At 40.9% G+C, this 15,255-nt stretch overlaps 1 protein-coding gene across 1 annotated transcript in view; it reads left to right on the top strand.

The window, feature by feature from the left end:
* Positions 1-15,255, top strand: part of SNTG2 (syntrophin gamma 2) — a 539,246-nt gene that overhangs the window by 419,118 nt on the left and 104,873 nt on the right. The window contains exon 13 of the mRNA XM_063442215.1: positions 2,903-3,019. Within this exon, the coding sequence (XP_063298285.1) occupies positions 2,903-3,019 (117 nt within the window). The remainder of the gene's footprint in view (positions 1-2,902; positions 3,020-15,255) is intronic.

The following is a 15,255-nucleotide window of genomic DNA, read 5'->3' as shown; positions in this document are numbered from 1 at the left end:
CCTGTTGAGGGACCCTCGTATAAAAAGGCTGAAGGAGAACGACCTGTACTGGGTGTCCACGCTACTAGACCCCCGGTATAAGCAGAAAGTGGCGGAAATGTTACCCAATTACAACAAGTCGGAAAGGATGCAGCATTTGCAAAATAAATTAAAAAGTATGCTTTACACAGCGTATAAGGGTGATGTCACAGCACAACGGGAATCTAACAGGGGGAGAGGTGGAAGTCATCCTCCTCCTCCCACGACCACGCCGGCAAGGACAGGACGCTTTAAAGACGTGTTGTTGATGGAGGACATGCGGACCTTTTTAAGTCCTATGCATCGCCACAGCCCTTCAGGATCCACCCTCAGAGAGCGACTCGACCGACAGGTAGCAGACTACCTCGCCTTAACTGCAGATATCGACACTCTGAGGAGCGATGAACCCCTTGACTACTGGGTGTGCAGGCTTGACCTGTGGCCTGAGCTATCCCAATTTGCGATAGAACTTCTGGCCTGCCCCGCTTCAAGTGTCCTGTCAGAAAGGACCTTCAGTGCAGCAGGAGGTATTGTCACTGAGAAGAGAAGTTGCCTAGGTCAAAAAAGTCTAGATTACCTCACCTTTATTAAGATGAATGAGGGATGGATCCCGAAGGGACTGACACTGGGCGATACATTCGATTAAAAAAGGCCTGATGAGATGAGCTGCCTTGGGCTAAAAATGGTCCACACGCTGCTGTATTTTAGCTCTGAATGACGTTTGACTTGCGTGACTTATCCGCCACCAACTAGGGTTCAAGCCGCCATGTTTTAGGGCACTTTCTGCCTGTGAAACAAACATCAATTTTTCGGGACGCTGCTACAGCAGCGGCTGCAACAATACCAAATTTTTCAGGCATGTGTACATGCCTAATTTTTAGGCCCACTGGTGCAAGTGGACTGATTACAATTGCAGGGCCTCTAAAGAGTCCTGTATTGTTATTTGTCGTCACTACCTTCCCGCGTCGGGAGTGGGTCATTTGCGCCCCTGCTGCCTTCCTTGCATGTGGTAGCTGTTTGTCAGGGATTTGTCAATCCATATCTGCCAAGTGACCCTATGTAGGGGGAACAGTCCCTATTCTGCTCTGTGTCAGTGTGTATCAGGGGTCATTAGGATAGGTGTCAATCCATATCTGCCAAGTGACCCTATGTAGGGGGAACAGTCTCTATTCTGCTCTGTGTCAGTGTGTATCAGGGATCATTAGGATAGGTGTCAATCCTTATCTGCCAAGTGACCCTATGTAGGGGGAACAGTCTCTATTCTGCTCTGTGTCAGTGTGTATCAGGGATCATTAGGATAGGTGTCAATCCATATCTGCCAAGTGACCCTATGTAGGAGGAACAGTCCCTATTCTGCTCTGTGTCAGTGTGTATCAGGGATCATTAGGATAGGTGTCAATCCATATCTGCCAAGTGACCCTATGTAGGGGGAACAGTCTCTATTCTGCTCTGTGTCAGTGTGTATCAGGGATCATTAGGATAGGTGTCAATCCATATCTGCCAAGTGACCCTATGTAGGGGGAACAGTCTCTATTCTGCTCTGTGTCAGTGTGTATCAGTGATCGTTAGGATAGGTGTCAATCCATATCTGCCAAGTGACCCTATGTAGGGGGAACAGTCTCTATTCTGCTCTGTGTCACTGTGTATCAGGGATCATTAGGATAGGTGTCAATCCATATCTGCCAAGTGACCCTATGTAGGGGGAACAGTCTCTATTCTGCTCTGTGTCAGTGTGTATCAGGGATCATTAGGATAGGTGTCAATCCATATCTGCCAAGTGACCCTATGTAGGAGGAACAGTCCCTATTCTGCTCTGTGTCAGTGTGTATCAGTGATCATTAGGACAGGTGTCAATCCATATCTGCCAAGTGACCCTATGTAGGAGGAACAGTCCCTATTCTGCTCTGTGTCAGTGTGTATCAGGGATCATTAGGATAGGTGTCAATCCATATCTGCCAAGTGACCCTATGTAGGGGGAACAGTCTCTATTCTGCTCTGTGTCAGTGTGTATCAGGGATCATTAGGATAGGTGTCAATCCATATCTGCCAAGTGACCCTATGTAGGGGGAACAGTCTCTATTCTGCTCTGTGTCAGTGTGTATCAGGGGTTTTGAGGACAGGTGTCAATCCATATCTGCCAAGTGACCCTATGTAGGGGGAACAGTCTCTGTTCTGCTCTGTGTCAGTGTGTATCAGGGATCATTAGGATAGGTGTCAATCCATATCTGCCAAGTGACCCTATGTAGGGGGAACAGTCTCTATTCTGCTCTGTGTCAGTGTGTATCAGGGCTGGGCTTTGAGGACAGGTGTCAATGTTAGGTGATTTATGCCCTTTATGGATTAAAAGCAGACTCTGCATCAACTGTGCAATTTTCCATGGGAGTTTTGCCATGGATCCCTCTCCGGCATGCCACAGTCCAGGTGTTAGTCCCCTTGAAACAACTTTTCCATCACTTTTGTGGCCAGAAAGAGTCCCTGTTATTTTTAAAATTCGCCTGCCCATTGAAGTCAATGGCGGTTCGCGCGGTTCGCCGGTTCGCGAACATTTGCGGCAGTTCGCTTTCGCCGTTCGCGAACCGAAAATTCCGGGTTCGCGACAACACTACTATTAACCCATCCAAATGGAAATTTTGAATCTAAATTACCTTTAAAATTTAATTTGTAATGAATCAACTAATGGACGAAATTTATTTTGATTGAAACAATATTTATATTTGTACAAATTAATTTGGACGGACTGAATATTTCTGCAATGCACAAGTCTAATGTAGGTTATAATATATGCTATGTATATTGTATTAGAAGAACAAATGCAGCTGTATGTTATATTTTGTAATTACATTTTACATGCACATTACATGACCTATAACATTTTCCTTTACAGATCACACATATGGGATGGGTCAGTGAAAAAGTGCAAGGGTCTGATGGATCACATGTTTATAAATTCAAGTTCCTGGTACTAAAGGGTTCATCATTCTACATTTTCAAGACACCACCAGTAAGATTTTGGATTAACCTTTTAATGTTCAATAGTTTAATCTGTGCTAACACTATTGTGCATGCATATTTTGTGTTACCATTAAACTGAAAATTGTTGGACCATTGTAGCAACCAGAAAAAAAGGTGGCAACTACATACCAGCCACAAAATGGGAGGGTTGCTGCTTACAGTTGGGGAACCAGGGAACTAGACTCCAAAAATATGTGGGGTTAATGAAAAAAGTTTGTAAGGATTAAAGAGCCTATAGTAGTTTAAACCAATGAAGAGGCTCAGAATTATCTACAAAAGAAAAAAAGAAGCTCCTAAGGTAAGTCACTATCCTCTGGGTGTGAGAAGCTGGTAAACGTATAGAGAAAAAACGCCAAAAGGTAAAGAAAGACCTTGGTAATAAGTAAATTCTGCTTATAGACAGCATAGGGATATTCTGTTAACTGTAACCAAAGACAATTCTCTCAGACCCAAAATATTATGTCTAACCACTAGAGGGCACTCTGTTAAGAGAACTAAATGGCAAAAGAGAGAAAATCAAACAACCTTATTCAATGTTCAAATAACTGGGCTGCAGAGTACAGATCATTTATATTTGTACCTCAGCAAGAAAACATTCTATCACAGTGCCTACAGATCCAGAATACAGACCGAGTGAATCTACACCTTGTCATATGGAAGAGTACTCAGGAGGACACTGGCACAATGTCTACATAGCCAAGTTAATATAGTAAATATTAAAAATAAATGTAATAAAGTAAAATGAAGGAGAGCAAAGGAAATATTATTGGTAAAATAAACTAATAAAAAAAAACTGCCATGCAAAAAAAAGAGGAAAGCACTACAGATCACTAAAAATACAGCCACTAAAAATTCCTAGTCCTATACCTCAGCACAAAAGAGCATAGTCAATAAAGCTATGATGCAGAGAAATAGGTAGGCCTTTCGATTCTCTTTTTACCAGAGGTGAAAGAAACTGTTACCTTTGCCTGAGAAAAAAAAAGATTATTCACTATCCAGACAGTGAACTGTGAATTTGCAAACAACTATATAACAGCAGAAACTACCAATATGTCTGTATTACCTGATGGTGTAAGAAGCAAAGGCCCCAAAGGTGATATGGAAGAAACATTCCTTGAACTAGAGACCACCAGCAGCCAGACTGCATTTATTAACTGGATATCTCGGCCTGACAACTATGTAATATTTGGCCATGTAAATGCATGAATGACAGATAACAAATGTGATGCAACAATATTAACAATTCAGCATGCAATCAAAAGCTGTATCCATGTAAGCACCAGAGACCTGTGACATTACAGGTTATATTGAAATTAAGGATGTCCTGGAGTGGGATGAAACCAGCACATTTCCTGATATAATTATGACAGCTAACAAAGTGCAAGGAGCCAATTCCACCTACAATGAGAGGAGGTCATTGACCAATAGAGCACAAGAAGACGGGAGTAAATAAACAACTGGACATGCTCTGCAAAGAAAACCTCTTTTGAGAAGCTACACTCCTGATGGTCCTAAAGTAGAGACTTATAAAGATGTCTACCAGAAGATTACTTTGAATAAGAAGCCATGCCTTGTGATAGAATTGTATTCGATAAGTAAGGCTCATATTAACAAGAACCCCGATATCACTAAGTAAATTAGACACATCCCTATCATCCTAAAGCATTTGGGTCGATAGAGTGATGCAAAGAGCTGTCAAGCCTCTTTTTGTAGGAACAGTATGGGGGTCAGAAAGGATTTCTTCTTTAGGATAAATTCCCACAAACAATATAATACCCAGCCCTTGACCGGTAGTGTGGTCATTTACAGAACTGTTATTGGAAAACCACAAGTGACAATGTAGTAATAAGGGTGTAAATCATACATTTCTTGTCTTTGATGCCACCCATTATCCAGGGGGTCAATAGGGCGCATATCCAGGGCTGGATTTCCCATAGTGACACGGCCTGCGGGCGGCAAGCAGGAGAAGGACGAAATGGTCGCTGGGGAGATTAAAAATATCCCTCACCGGCCTGTCCATTTCCCTGCTGTGGGGCCGGCAGGGCCAGTACACAAATAGGGAGACTTTAATAGGTCTCTCTTGCCTACACTGTATTAGAGTGTTGCTATTTGTTACCACAACATTCCTCGGTTCCAGACAGAAGAAGGTATCCGCACCCACTGATCACCGGACCACAAGGTATCAGGGTTCCCCCCTCCCTGGTCCAAGGTATCTATCAGGGAAGGGAGAATAGCTTTAATTTTTTTAAACAATTTTTTTTTATTATTCTTATAGCCCCTATACCCCCCTATACCCTCACTAAAACTCACACTATAGCCACATAACCCCTATACTCCCACTGCAGACACTTTTCCCTTACTATAGCCACTATCCTTCCCATTAAAACCCCTATTTTCCCACTATAGCCACAACCCCCCACTAAATCTACCACTATAGATACTATCTCCCACAATAGCCACTGCCCACCACTGCAGTCAATATACTATAGCCACTATCCTTCCCACTGCAACCCATATTCTTCCACTACTTCCCCAATCCTTCACTAGAGCCGATATCCACCAGTATAGCACTATCTACCCCACAATAGTATACATCCTCTCACTACAGCCACTATCCTCCTACTATTGCCCCCATACCCCCAACTTTAGCCCATATCTCCCGCAACAGCCACTATTTCAGCTTCAGCCCCTATTCCTCCACTATAGCCACTATCCCTCTACTAAAGATTATTCCCCGACTACAGTCCTAAATGCAACTTTAGAAGCAGATCCCACATCATTCACACACATACAACACCACAAGCAGCCTCCACACACATACACACAAACACACCCTCCCTCTCTCATGTATTATCCAAACACACATCTAATCATTCCCCATTCAATCATACCCCAAATTAGGCATATAACCTTTTAACTTTGTATGTGTGTGTATATGCAGCCACAAGCAGCCTCTACACACATACACACAAACACACACTCCCTCTCTCACGTATTATCCAACCACCCACCTAATCATTCCCCATTCAATCATACCCCAAACTAGGCATATAACCTTTCAACTCTGTATGTGTGTGTATATGTGTATATATATATATATATATATATATATATATATATATATATAGGGGGGTTATTGAAACTGGCCTTGAGGCAGCAAGTACGTTAAATCTGGCCCAGCCCATATCAATAACAAATGAATTGTAATGCTCATCTTTTGTACTAAATTCCAAAGTGGTGATATAGATAGAAAAAGTATTGGGATGTAGTATCTGTTTATATCATCTAGTGATTGAATGTGAGCCATCCAGTCAAATTAGTATCTCACATTTGCTCCTTTGTCCCTTCTTAGATTGGTAGTAATTCTAAGATATTTTGTTTTTTTATTTCCAGGCTTTGGGATATGTGAGGACCCTTTATTAAAAATTAAACTTTGGAAGTCTGTGAAAAGACATATGCTCTCAATAGCTGTGATAAGTGGTGTAATCAGAATTAACATAACCTAAGAGAAAAGCGAGGGGGAATTGGCGCATATAGGGATGTTTGGGAAATTTATCATTCTTTATTTTAATATTATTCATTTGATTGTTTTTTTGTTCTGCAATCTTACATTATAATTAGCCACTTGGAGTAGTTGTTTTATATGTTCTGATTTCCCTTATTGGGGGAATAACAGCTTGAAGAGGTTCTTAGTGCTAATTGTTTATTTATTAAAAGGTGGAATGTAGCAAGTTTGACCATTGCTGAGCAATTAATAACCGTAATGCATATAATTATTTGCTGTGGAAGAAGCTTTCCTTCTTAGGACAAAACGGTATGTTTACCCACAGTTGGAGTTTGAGACCCACCATCAGCTTACAGGAGAGAAAAAGGAACTATGACACACATGGGACAGGTCACTCTATGCTGAGACAGAGTGGACAAAAATGCTCCAGTTTGCCTTATTTCTGTGAATGAAGAGAAGAGTTTGTGAAAAGCTAACGGAGACAAAGTAAAAAACTTTTTTTTTTTACATCCCAAGTTCATCTTTGTGGCATTTCAGTTTGGACAAATGTTGTCCATCCAAAGAAAAATGGTTTGAACAAGCCAATAGTTTGCAATAATGAATCAGTGTACTGCACTGTATGTATATGAAGATGAATATATTTAGCAGTACACTGATGGCACATTTTCTTGCCATTTGTTCACAGATTAAGTGAGAAGTAGTTACTAATAGTTACTAATAGAGAGAGTAAGGAGGAGTAAAAAAATTACATTTATATATCATACATTTATTAACTATATAAAGATTTTATTTTTATTTACTGCTCCTCCTTTTTTCCTTAAATTGGTCACTTCTCACATGATCTGTAAGAAAAAGTTAAAAACATTAGTGGCTATTCTCTATTAATCAATCATCTTTTTTGGTTCTATGGACAGAACTCCGAATGAATGGCACCATTCATTGTCTGTTTTGTTTGTGTCATGATTCATCCTCGTGGTGCTGATGTGTTACAGGATTTGGACAACCCACCGATCTCCAAAAATTCAACTGCAATTGATTTGAAACTGAACGCACAAGCCTATTTCATACACAAGTGTATACACATCAGAGAGTGAGGTTTCAACACATTAACTCTAGATATAAAAATATAGGCTGCGGCAGATAAGAACCAACTAGGATTTCCTATCTACTATTATTAAAGCACATGCTAATACAATCTCTTTTTTATGACATATTACAAATTTTCAATCAATATACTAGTTTTTTTTAGCGGTTTCAGGGAGGGCATTAAAAAAAATATGTAACCTCTCTATAAAGTAGTAACACGTTAGTACGAATTCTGCCATTGTGCTGGTAAATATTTGACTTGACATCCAGTGCCTTTGTTTTTGTTAAGAAATAGAAAATTTAGTTTTTTATTTAATCCTTATATGTAGTGATTTTCAACCTTGTTTATATATCTTGCCATTCAGAGATAATTGATTAAATTATGTAAATGAACACAGTTTTAATTTTTCACTCATTCGTTCATTCTTCAATGACATTTTGGAGAGACGGAACATTAAATAGATTATGTTGTACCCTTTATCTTATATATATTTCTGAGAGTATTGGAAATAGAAGCAGACATATTAAAGCACTACGATGGGTGTAAATAATGTAAATAATTTACATTTATGCAAGCATAATATATGAAATACAATTATTTCGTAGCACTAAGCACCTACATTGTACTACTATTGCAGGATACAAGAGAAACTTCCCTCCTTTCCTTGACTGCTAACATCCAACCCTTTAGTTTTAACCTATGATTTTGAAAAGTGAGGGGTGATGTTGATAGTCTTTCTGCTAATCTACAGATTAATAAGTGGAGTCTAGGCAAATAATTGTGTTTCTCTGCTGCATAAAATTCAGCAATGGAGCAAAGTACAAGGTAAGACGACCGTTGTGGGCTACATTTTTTTTTTTGCATATCTGTGCAATAGAAATATTTGCTCAAGATAAAAGAGGGAAAAGAGGAAAGATGTTAAATATGAAGAACTATGTTAACCTTTCTATTTCTAGGTTCTCTCAAATGTAACTAACCAGCCTTAGTCATTTGGATATTGAGTAAGGTATGAGAGAGTGATTCAGCTTACAGCTGGTTACATGGCAATTCAACTTGTCTTTTATTATTTTTGTACTATTGATGCATTGAATAAGGAAAGAAAATTGGACTTCGCAAGATTTCAGTCGGGGATAGGGTCTAGCAGAAGCCAATACCGTTGTTGCCAATAGACTTAAAGGGGGATTCCTAATTTTAATGATTTTTGGAATTTTAAAAAGGTTGGCTAACAGAGGCACTTCTCCCCATGTGATAATAAACAAGTGTTTCATTATGTATGTATGTATGTATGTATGTATAATTAATGGATTTCTATCCATCAAAATAAATATTGAATTTTAGTGAGTTGAAATATAGCCAGAAATTACTGATTTGATTAAATAAAATCTAATTTTTCTTATTTTTTTTATAATAACAAAATTTTACAGTTTGGTTTTCAATTCACTTTAATGCAGGGTTTAGTGAATAAAACCCACATAATACTAAAAAGCAAACAGGAACACACATAGACACACATTCACAATTAAAATGAGTGTGGTGTTACTTAAATGACGAATCATCTAAACTTGAATTACAACAACCTAACGTTCACCATGGTGACAAACAAGGGCTTTAGGTCTGTTGTGAACATAATGTTAAATATATATATATAGTGAACTGTAGAAATGGTACAGCAGGAAATACTTTAATGCTTGTTTCAAATGGTCACAAGAAACAAGTTTGTGAACGTCTCGATGGGAGACTTTATTAGTGTACAAAGGAACTGGGCAACCATTGAGTTTTATAATAAACACAAAGGAGGGATCATAGAAGGCCTACTATTGAGAAATTATGACAAAAATGCCATAGTGGGCTGATGTAGAATTTAGAAAGTAAGAAATGACAAGAATAACAAAGATAAAATGGAAAATGTATGAGTTAAAAAAATAAATGCATTCAAATGCTACTCAAACCATACAGTGATTGTGATTTTCTGAAGGACATTGGACCATTACTAATATGATTACAGTTCCCTGTAAGACCTCATAGCTATTTTCTCCACAATAGAACAAAAAATGCCAGGGGAAAAACAAATACGTATTACATTTGAATCTGAGATCTAAAACACTAAATGTTATTGCATCATTAAGTTTTGCTTTCAGTCTTGCAAAGAGGTAACTTAGCTGGTCAGTTTTTGTGATATATCGATATATATATATATATATATATCTTTAAAAAAATTGGAGGACTCTCAGGACTTTATTCAAAATAATTTTTGTAGTTGACAAAAGCACTTTACATCCACAATTGATGTTTTGGTCCCAGCTGGGCCTTTAACCAGATCAAACATCTTATTTATAGAAAGAAAATAAAGATAAGTACTGCCCATTAAATGACCACTTCAGTGCTCCATGTGTATCGAGTTAAACACGATACCAGAGGTCACCCAGAAATGGCATGAACGTGACCTGTATCCAGGTATGGAAACCAACACAAACTTCCAGTGACTTGCGATATACTTAAGGAGATTAACTTAGGAGACAAGGATTCTATCTTCTCAGTTCCTCTGTTTCCTACTATCAGGAAAGGATCTGTATAAGGGACATTAAATCGTCCCTCCTGCCCCTACCTGCTGTGCTGCAAGTAGAGGCCTGTCTACTAAACAGTGAACAGGCAGTGGCTGCTCACTGTCATAAGAAAAGACTAATGACATGTCTAGATTAGGATTTGTAGTGGTCAGATAGTTTATGTAATATTGGAACACTGAGTTGTATATTAAAATATTTCAGCTGTGTGAAATTATCAACAAACTAGATTAAACAACTTCATTTTCTACAGTCTTTGCAAAAATGTTTTGTAATCTCCAGGGGTCACATGAACACTAAATGATAAATGCTTGGCATATGTTAGCACGTACACTGCTCATTTTTATGTTCCTGTCTTGGCTGTTCACAGTTTTAAGAAATGTTGTTACATAAAAACTACATTTTTTTCTACAATTTAACTTGCATATTTATATTTCACCCAATGCCAAATGCATTTCTTCTAGTGAGGGATAATCATAGTTTACACTGAATTTGTGGCACACTGTGGTACATGCTGCACTGGTGATCATGGTGATCATATCACTTTTATATCATATTTTGCAAACTGTCCTAACACACTGAGCATGGATGTAAGCAGACCACTGACTCAAGCTCTATCAAACTTGTAAAAGAATAATCTTTTATCAGAAACTGCACCCTTAAATGGACACTATAGTCACCAGAACAACTACAGCTTATTGTATTTATTCTGGTGAGTATAATCATTACGTTCAGGTGTTTAGCAGTGAACACCATCAGTGAACACCAGAGAAATGGTAGTGTTTACATTACAGCCTAGGAATACCTCCACTGGCCACTCCTCAGATGGCTACTAGAGGTGCTTCCTGGGGCAGTACTGCACATGAATTCACTTGATTTAATGCGACTCTTTGAGGAGATCATGATTGGCCAGGGCTGTGTTTGGCTTGTGCCTCTGCCCCTGATCTGCCTCCTTGACAATCTCTGATAATCCTATGTTAAAGCATTGTGATTGGCTTTTGATCAAACACTTCTGGATTTCTCCGCTTGACCAGCTCTGACCAGCGGAGGAGCAAAGTGTGCTTCATTTCCGCTGGTCAGAGCAATTTCCCCATGATCCCTAGCTTTCCTCCCTGTTCCCACGATGATTCCTGTCATTTTAGCCGAAACTGCCGAATTGCGTTCTAACTCAATGAGAACAGTATGTTCGTTTATTTTAGAACGCAATTCGGCACTTTGTTCGGATCGCAATTTCATTAGAATGAATGAAACTCCGATCCTATTCGTGCTGTGGCTGCATCTTGCAGCCGCTTAGTAGATAACTCCCTAATTCCCACGGTATTAGGGAGCTATCTACTAAAAGGCTGAAAGAACTAAATTGGTCTTTCAGCCAAATTTACTAATACTAAGTAAAGATTACTTAGTATTAGTAAATAATATGCCCCTACTTGCTATACCGTGAGTAGGGGCATGTCTAGTAAACAGTGAGCAGCCTGTGGCTTCTCACTGTAAAAAAAAATAAAAACCTATTGGCCCCTGGGCGGTGGGTGGGGGCCATTACGGTAATGAAGGGGAGAGGACCTACGGTCTTTCCCCCCCCCGGCCCCCACCCCTGTGCGGTGGGTGGGGGCCATAAATTACAATGGGGGGACCTACTGTCCTCCCCCTCTCTGGCCCCCACACCTGGGCGGCGGTTGGGGGCCATAATGATAATGAAGGGGGGGCCTACTGTCCTCCCCCCCGGCCCCTACCCCTGGGCGGCGGGTGGGGGCCCTAAATCAAATAACCCCCCCTCCATCAAAAGTGACTAGGGGTCCCCAAGCCCCTAGTCACCCACCCCCCACCCAAATAAAAAAGCCCCTACCTACCCCCCTAACCCTAAAAAATAGTGAGGGGGGAATAAAATTACTTCCCTGTAAATACAATTAAACTTACCATTCGACGTCTTCTTTTTTCTGAAATCTTAATTTTTCAGCCCCAAAAAAGGGCAAATAAAAATCCATTATACCCGTCGAACTTAAAATAAAATAAAAAACCAGAGCGCAAAAAAAACTGACGAAAAAGAAAAAACCAGAGCGCAAAAAAAAAGATCCATCTTCACCCATGGAGGGCTCCGCGCAGACTGAGCTCCGCAGCCCCGCCCTGCAATTAGGCTAAGAACACTCTGATTGGTGGGTTTAAGCCAATCAGAGTGCTGTTTGTCATTTTACACAGCGTGGGAAAATTCCAAAGAACTTTCCCACGCTGTGTAAAATTACACAGAGCACTGTGATTGGATGGCTTGAAATCCATCCAATCACAGTGCTCTGTGTCATGTTACACAGCGTGGGAAAATTCCGAAGAACTTTCCCACGCTGTGTAAAATGACACAGAGCACTGTGCTTGGATGGATTTCAAACCATCCAATCACAGTGCTCTGTGTCATTTTACACAGCATGGGAAAGTTCTTTGGAATTTTCCCACGCTGTGTAAAATGACAAAGAGCACTCTGATTGGTGGGCTTGAAATCCATCCAATCACAGTGCTCTTTGTCATTTTACACAGCGTGGGAAAATTCCAAAGAACTTTCCCACGCTGTGTAAAATGACACAGAGCACTGTGATTGGATGGATTTCAAGCCATCCAATCACAGTGCTCTGTGTCATTTTACACAGCGTGGGAAAGTTCTTTGGAATTTCCCCACGCTGTGTAAAATGACAAAGAGCAATCTGATTGGCTTAAACCAACCAATCAGAGTGTTCTTAGCCTAATTGCAGGGCGGGGCAAGGCTTTATAAGCCTTCCCCCGCCCTGCAGAGCTCAGTCTGCGCGGAGCCCTCCATGGGTGAAGATGGGTATTTTTTTTGCGCTCGGGTTTTTTCTTTTATTTTAAGTTCGACGGGTATAATGGATTTTTATTTGGCCTTTTTTGGGGCTGAAAAATGAAGATTTCAGAAAAAAGAAGACGTTGAATAGTAAATTTAATTTTATTTACAGGGTGGTAATTTTATTCCTCCCTTACTATTTTTTAGGGTGAGGGGGGTAGGTAGGGGCTTCTTTATTTGGGTGGGGGTGGGTGACTAGGGGCTTGGGGACCCCTAGTCACCATTGATGGAGGGGCGGTTATTTGGGCGACAGCAGCCGGGGGGGTATGGACTGTAGGTGCCCCCCCTTTCATTATCATTATGGCCCCCACTCGCCGCCCAGGGGTGGGGGCCGGAGGAAGGAGGACAGTAGCCCCCCCTCATGATAATTATGGCCCCCACCCGCCGGGCCGGGGGTGGGAGGACAGTAGGTCCCCCCCTCGTTATTTTTATGGCCCTGACCCGCCACCTGGGGTGGGGGCCGTGGGGGGAGGACAGTAGGTCCCCCCATTATCATTATGGCCCCCACCCGCCGCCCAGGGGTGGGGGCCGGGGGGAGGACAGTAGGTCCCCCTCTCATTACCATTATGGCCGACACCGGCCGTCCAGGGGTGGGGGCCGGAGAGGGGGAGGACAGTAGGTCCCCCCATTGTAATTTATGGCCCCCACCCCCCGCACAGGGGTGGGGGCCGGAAAGTAGGGATTTTATTTTACAGCGAGCAGCAGTGAGTCTTTTCTTATGACAGTGAGCAGCCGCTCACTCCTTTATGCTATTATGGGGGTCATATTGAGGACATGGTGGGCCTAGGAAGTGGTGGGGAGCACTGCTCCCTGCCGCTTCTGTCTTTACATATTACAAGGAAAGAGCTGCGTGCTGGTAGCTCCCTCCTTGCAATAAACTGAACGAACAAACAAACACTTATACTCAGTGTTAGTTTGTTCAGCTGATTTCTCTATTCATTCATTCGTCTGTCTGATGAATGAATGAATAGATTAAATTCCCGTTCGCATGTCCAGGTGTTTCACTGGGCATGTGCGGGAATCTCACAGTCTGTCTAGTGTGGGCAGATGACGTGTCCCACAGGGAGTTCACCTACCCACACAAAGATGGCGGTGCCCTGAATAAATATCGGGGCAGAAAATACAGATTAATAAATAGGTAATCTGGGGGGTTTAGGGGCATTTGGGGGTGACTAAGGGGTCAATTGGATGTAGTGGAGGCGGGAGGGGGGTTAAAAAGAAAAACGTGATTCAGCATGACAGTGCCACTTTAAGTGTCTTTGGGTTAGAGACCTACGCTATATCTCTACCTACCTCAAATCTTCTTAGACTGTAATCTCATTTAAGGAGGGCCTTTTTCACCTTTAACTATCCACTTTCTATAATTCTAAAGTACTGGGAAACATGTGTTCTTAGTATTATATCTTTACCTTGTTATTAATTTTATTGTGTGCCATCTAGTTCATGAGCAAAAAAAAAACTAAAACAGCATACTCCTTAAATAGCAAGCAAGCTCAAATAGCTCATATAGATGTACCTTCGGTGGGTCACCGCTCAGTTCTCAAGCTGGTTTTAACTCTTTGCATGCACTTATAGATAGAACCTAGACCACTTGCATATCAAACTGATCCCACCAAAAAGGATCATACAAATCCGAAATGCATGCTGGTTCCCTCTGTACAAGTGATACAGCAACCCTGGACGATCATTCATCTTTGTTAGACCTCGTCAGTAAGATATACCTGAAAAAGGAGTCCACATCTGGATTACCCTTTTACCTTAAGTAGAGCAAACAAACAGAGTGCAAGAGAATATGGAGAATGGACAACAGCTTAAATATCTTGACCTTCATTGGGTCCCTCTCTGTTCTCAAGTTGATTTTGGCTTATCATGTGCCATTACAGAGATAACCTGAACCACATGCATTTAAACAAGTCCAAAACACAGGCTGGCTCCCTCTCATAAAGAGATACAGCAACACCTGACGATCATTTCAGCCTTGTTAGGCCTCATCAGTGAGGTATAGCCGATAGTTCTCTAAGTACAGTGAGCAAGGCTTTCCTCTTTACCTTTTTTACATTTAATTAATGGGATGATATCATTCAGGGTAAATACATATCAAATTCAGATATTAAAACATTGCAAAAAAAGAAAAACAAAATCCCATATTTGTTATTCCACTGTACCTTGTTAAATGTTTCAGTTTTAGAATTAGATTATTATTAACATGAATTGACATGTCCTGTTCTAT

The sequence above is a fragment of the Pelobates fuscus genome, chromosome 2, assembly GCF_036172605.1.
Source record: "Pelobates fuscus isolate aPelFus1 chromosome 2, aPelFus1.pri, whole genome shotgun sequence".
Taxonomy (NCBI): Eukaryota; Metazoa; Chordata; class Amphibia; order Anura; family Pelobatidae; genus Pelobates; species Pelobates fuscus.
The sequence above is the reverse complement of the archived record's forward strand: the minus strand, read 5'-3'. Positions and strand labels throughout refer to the sequence as shown.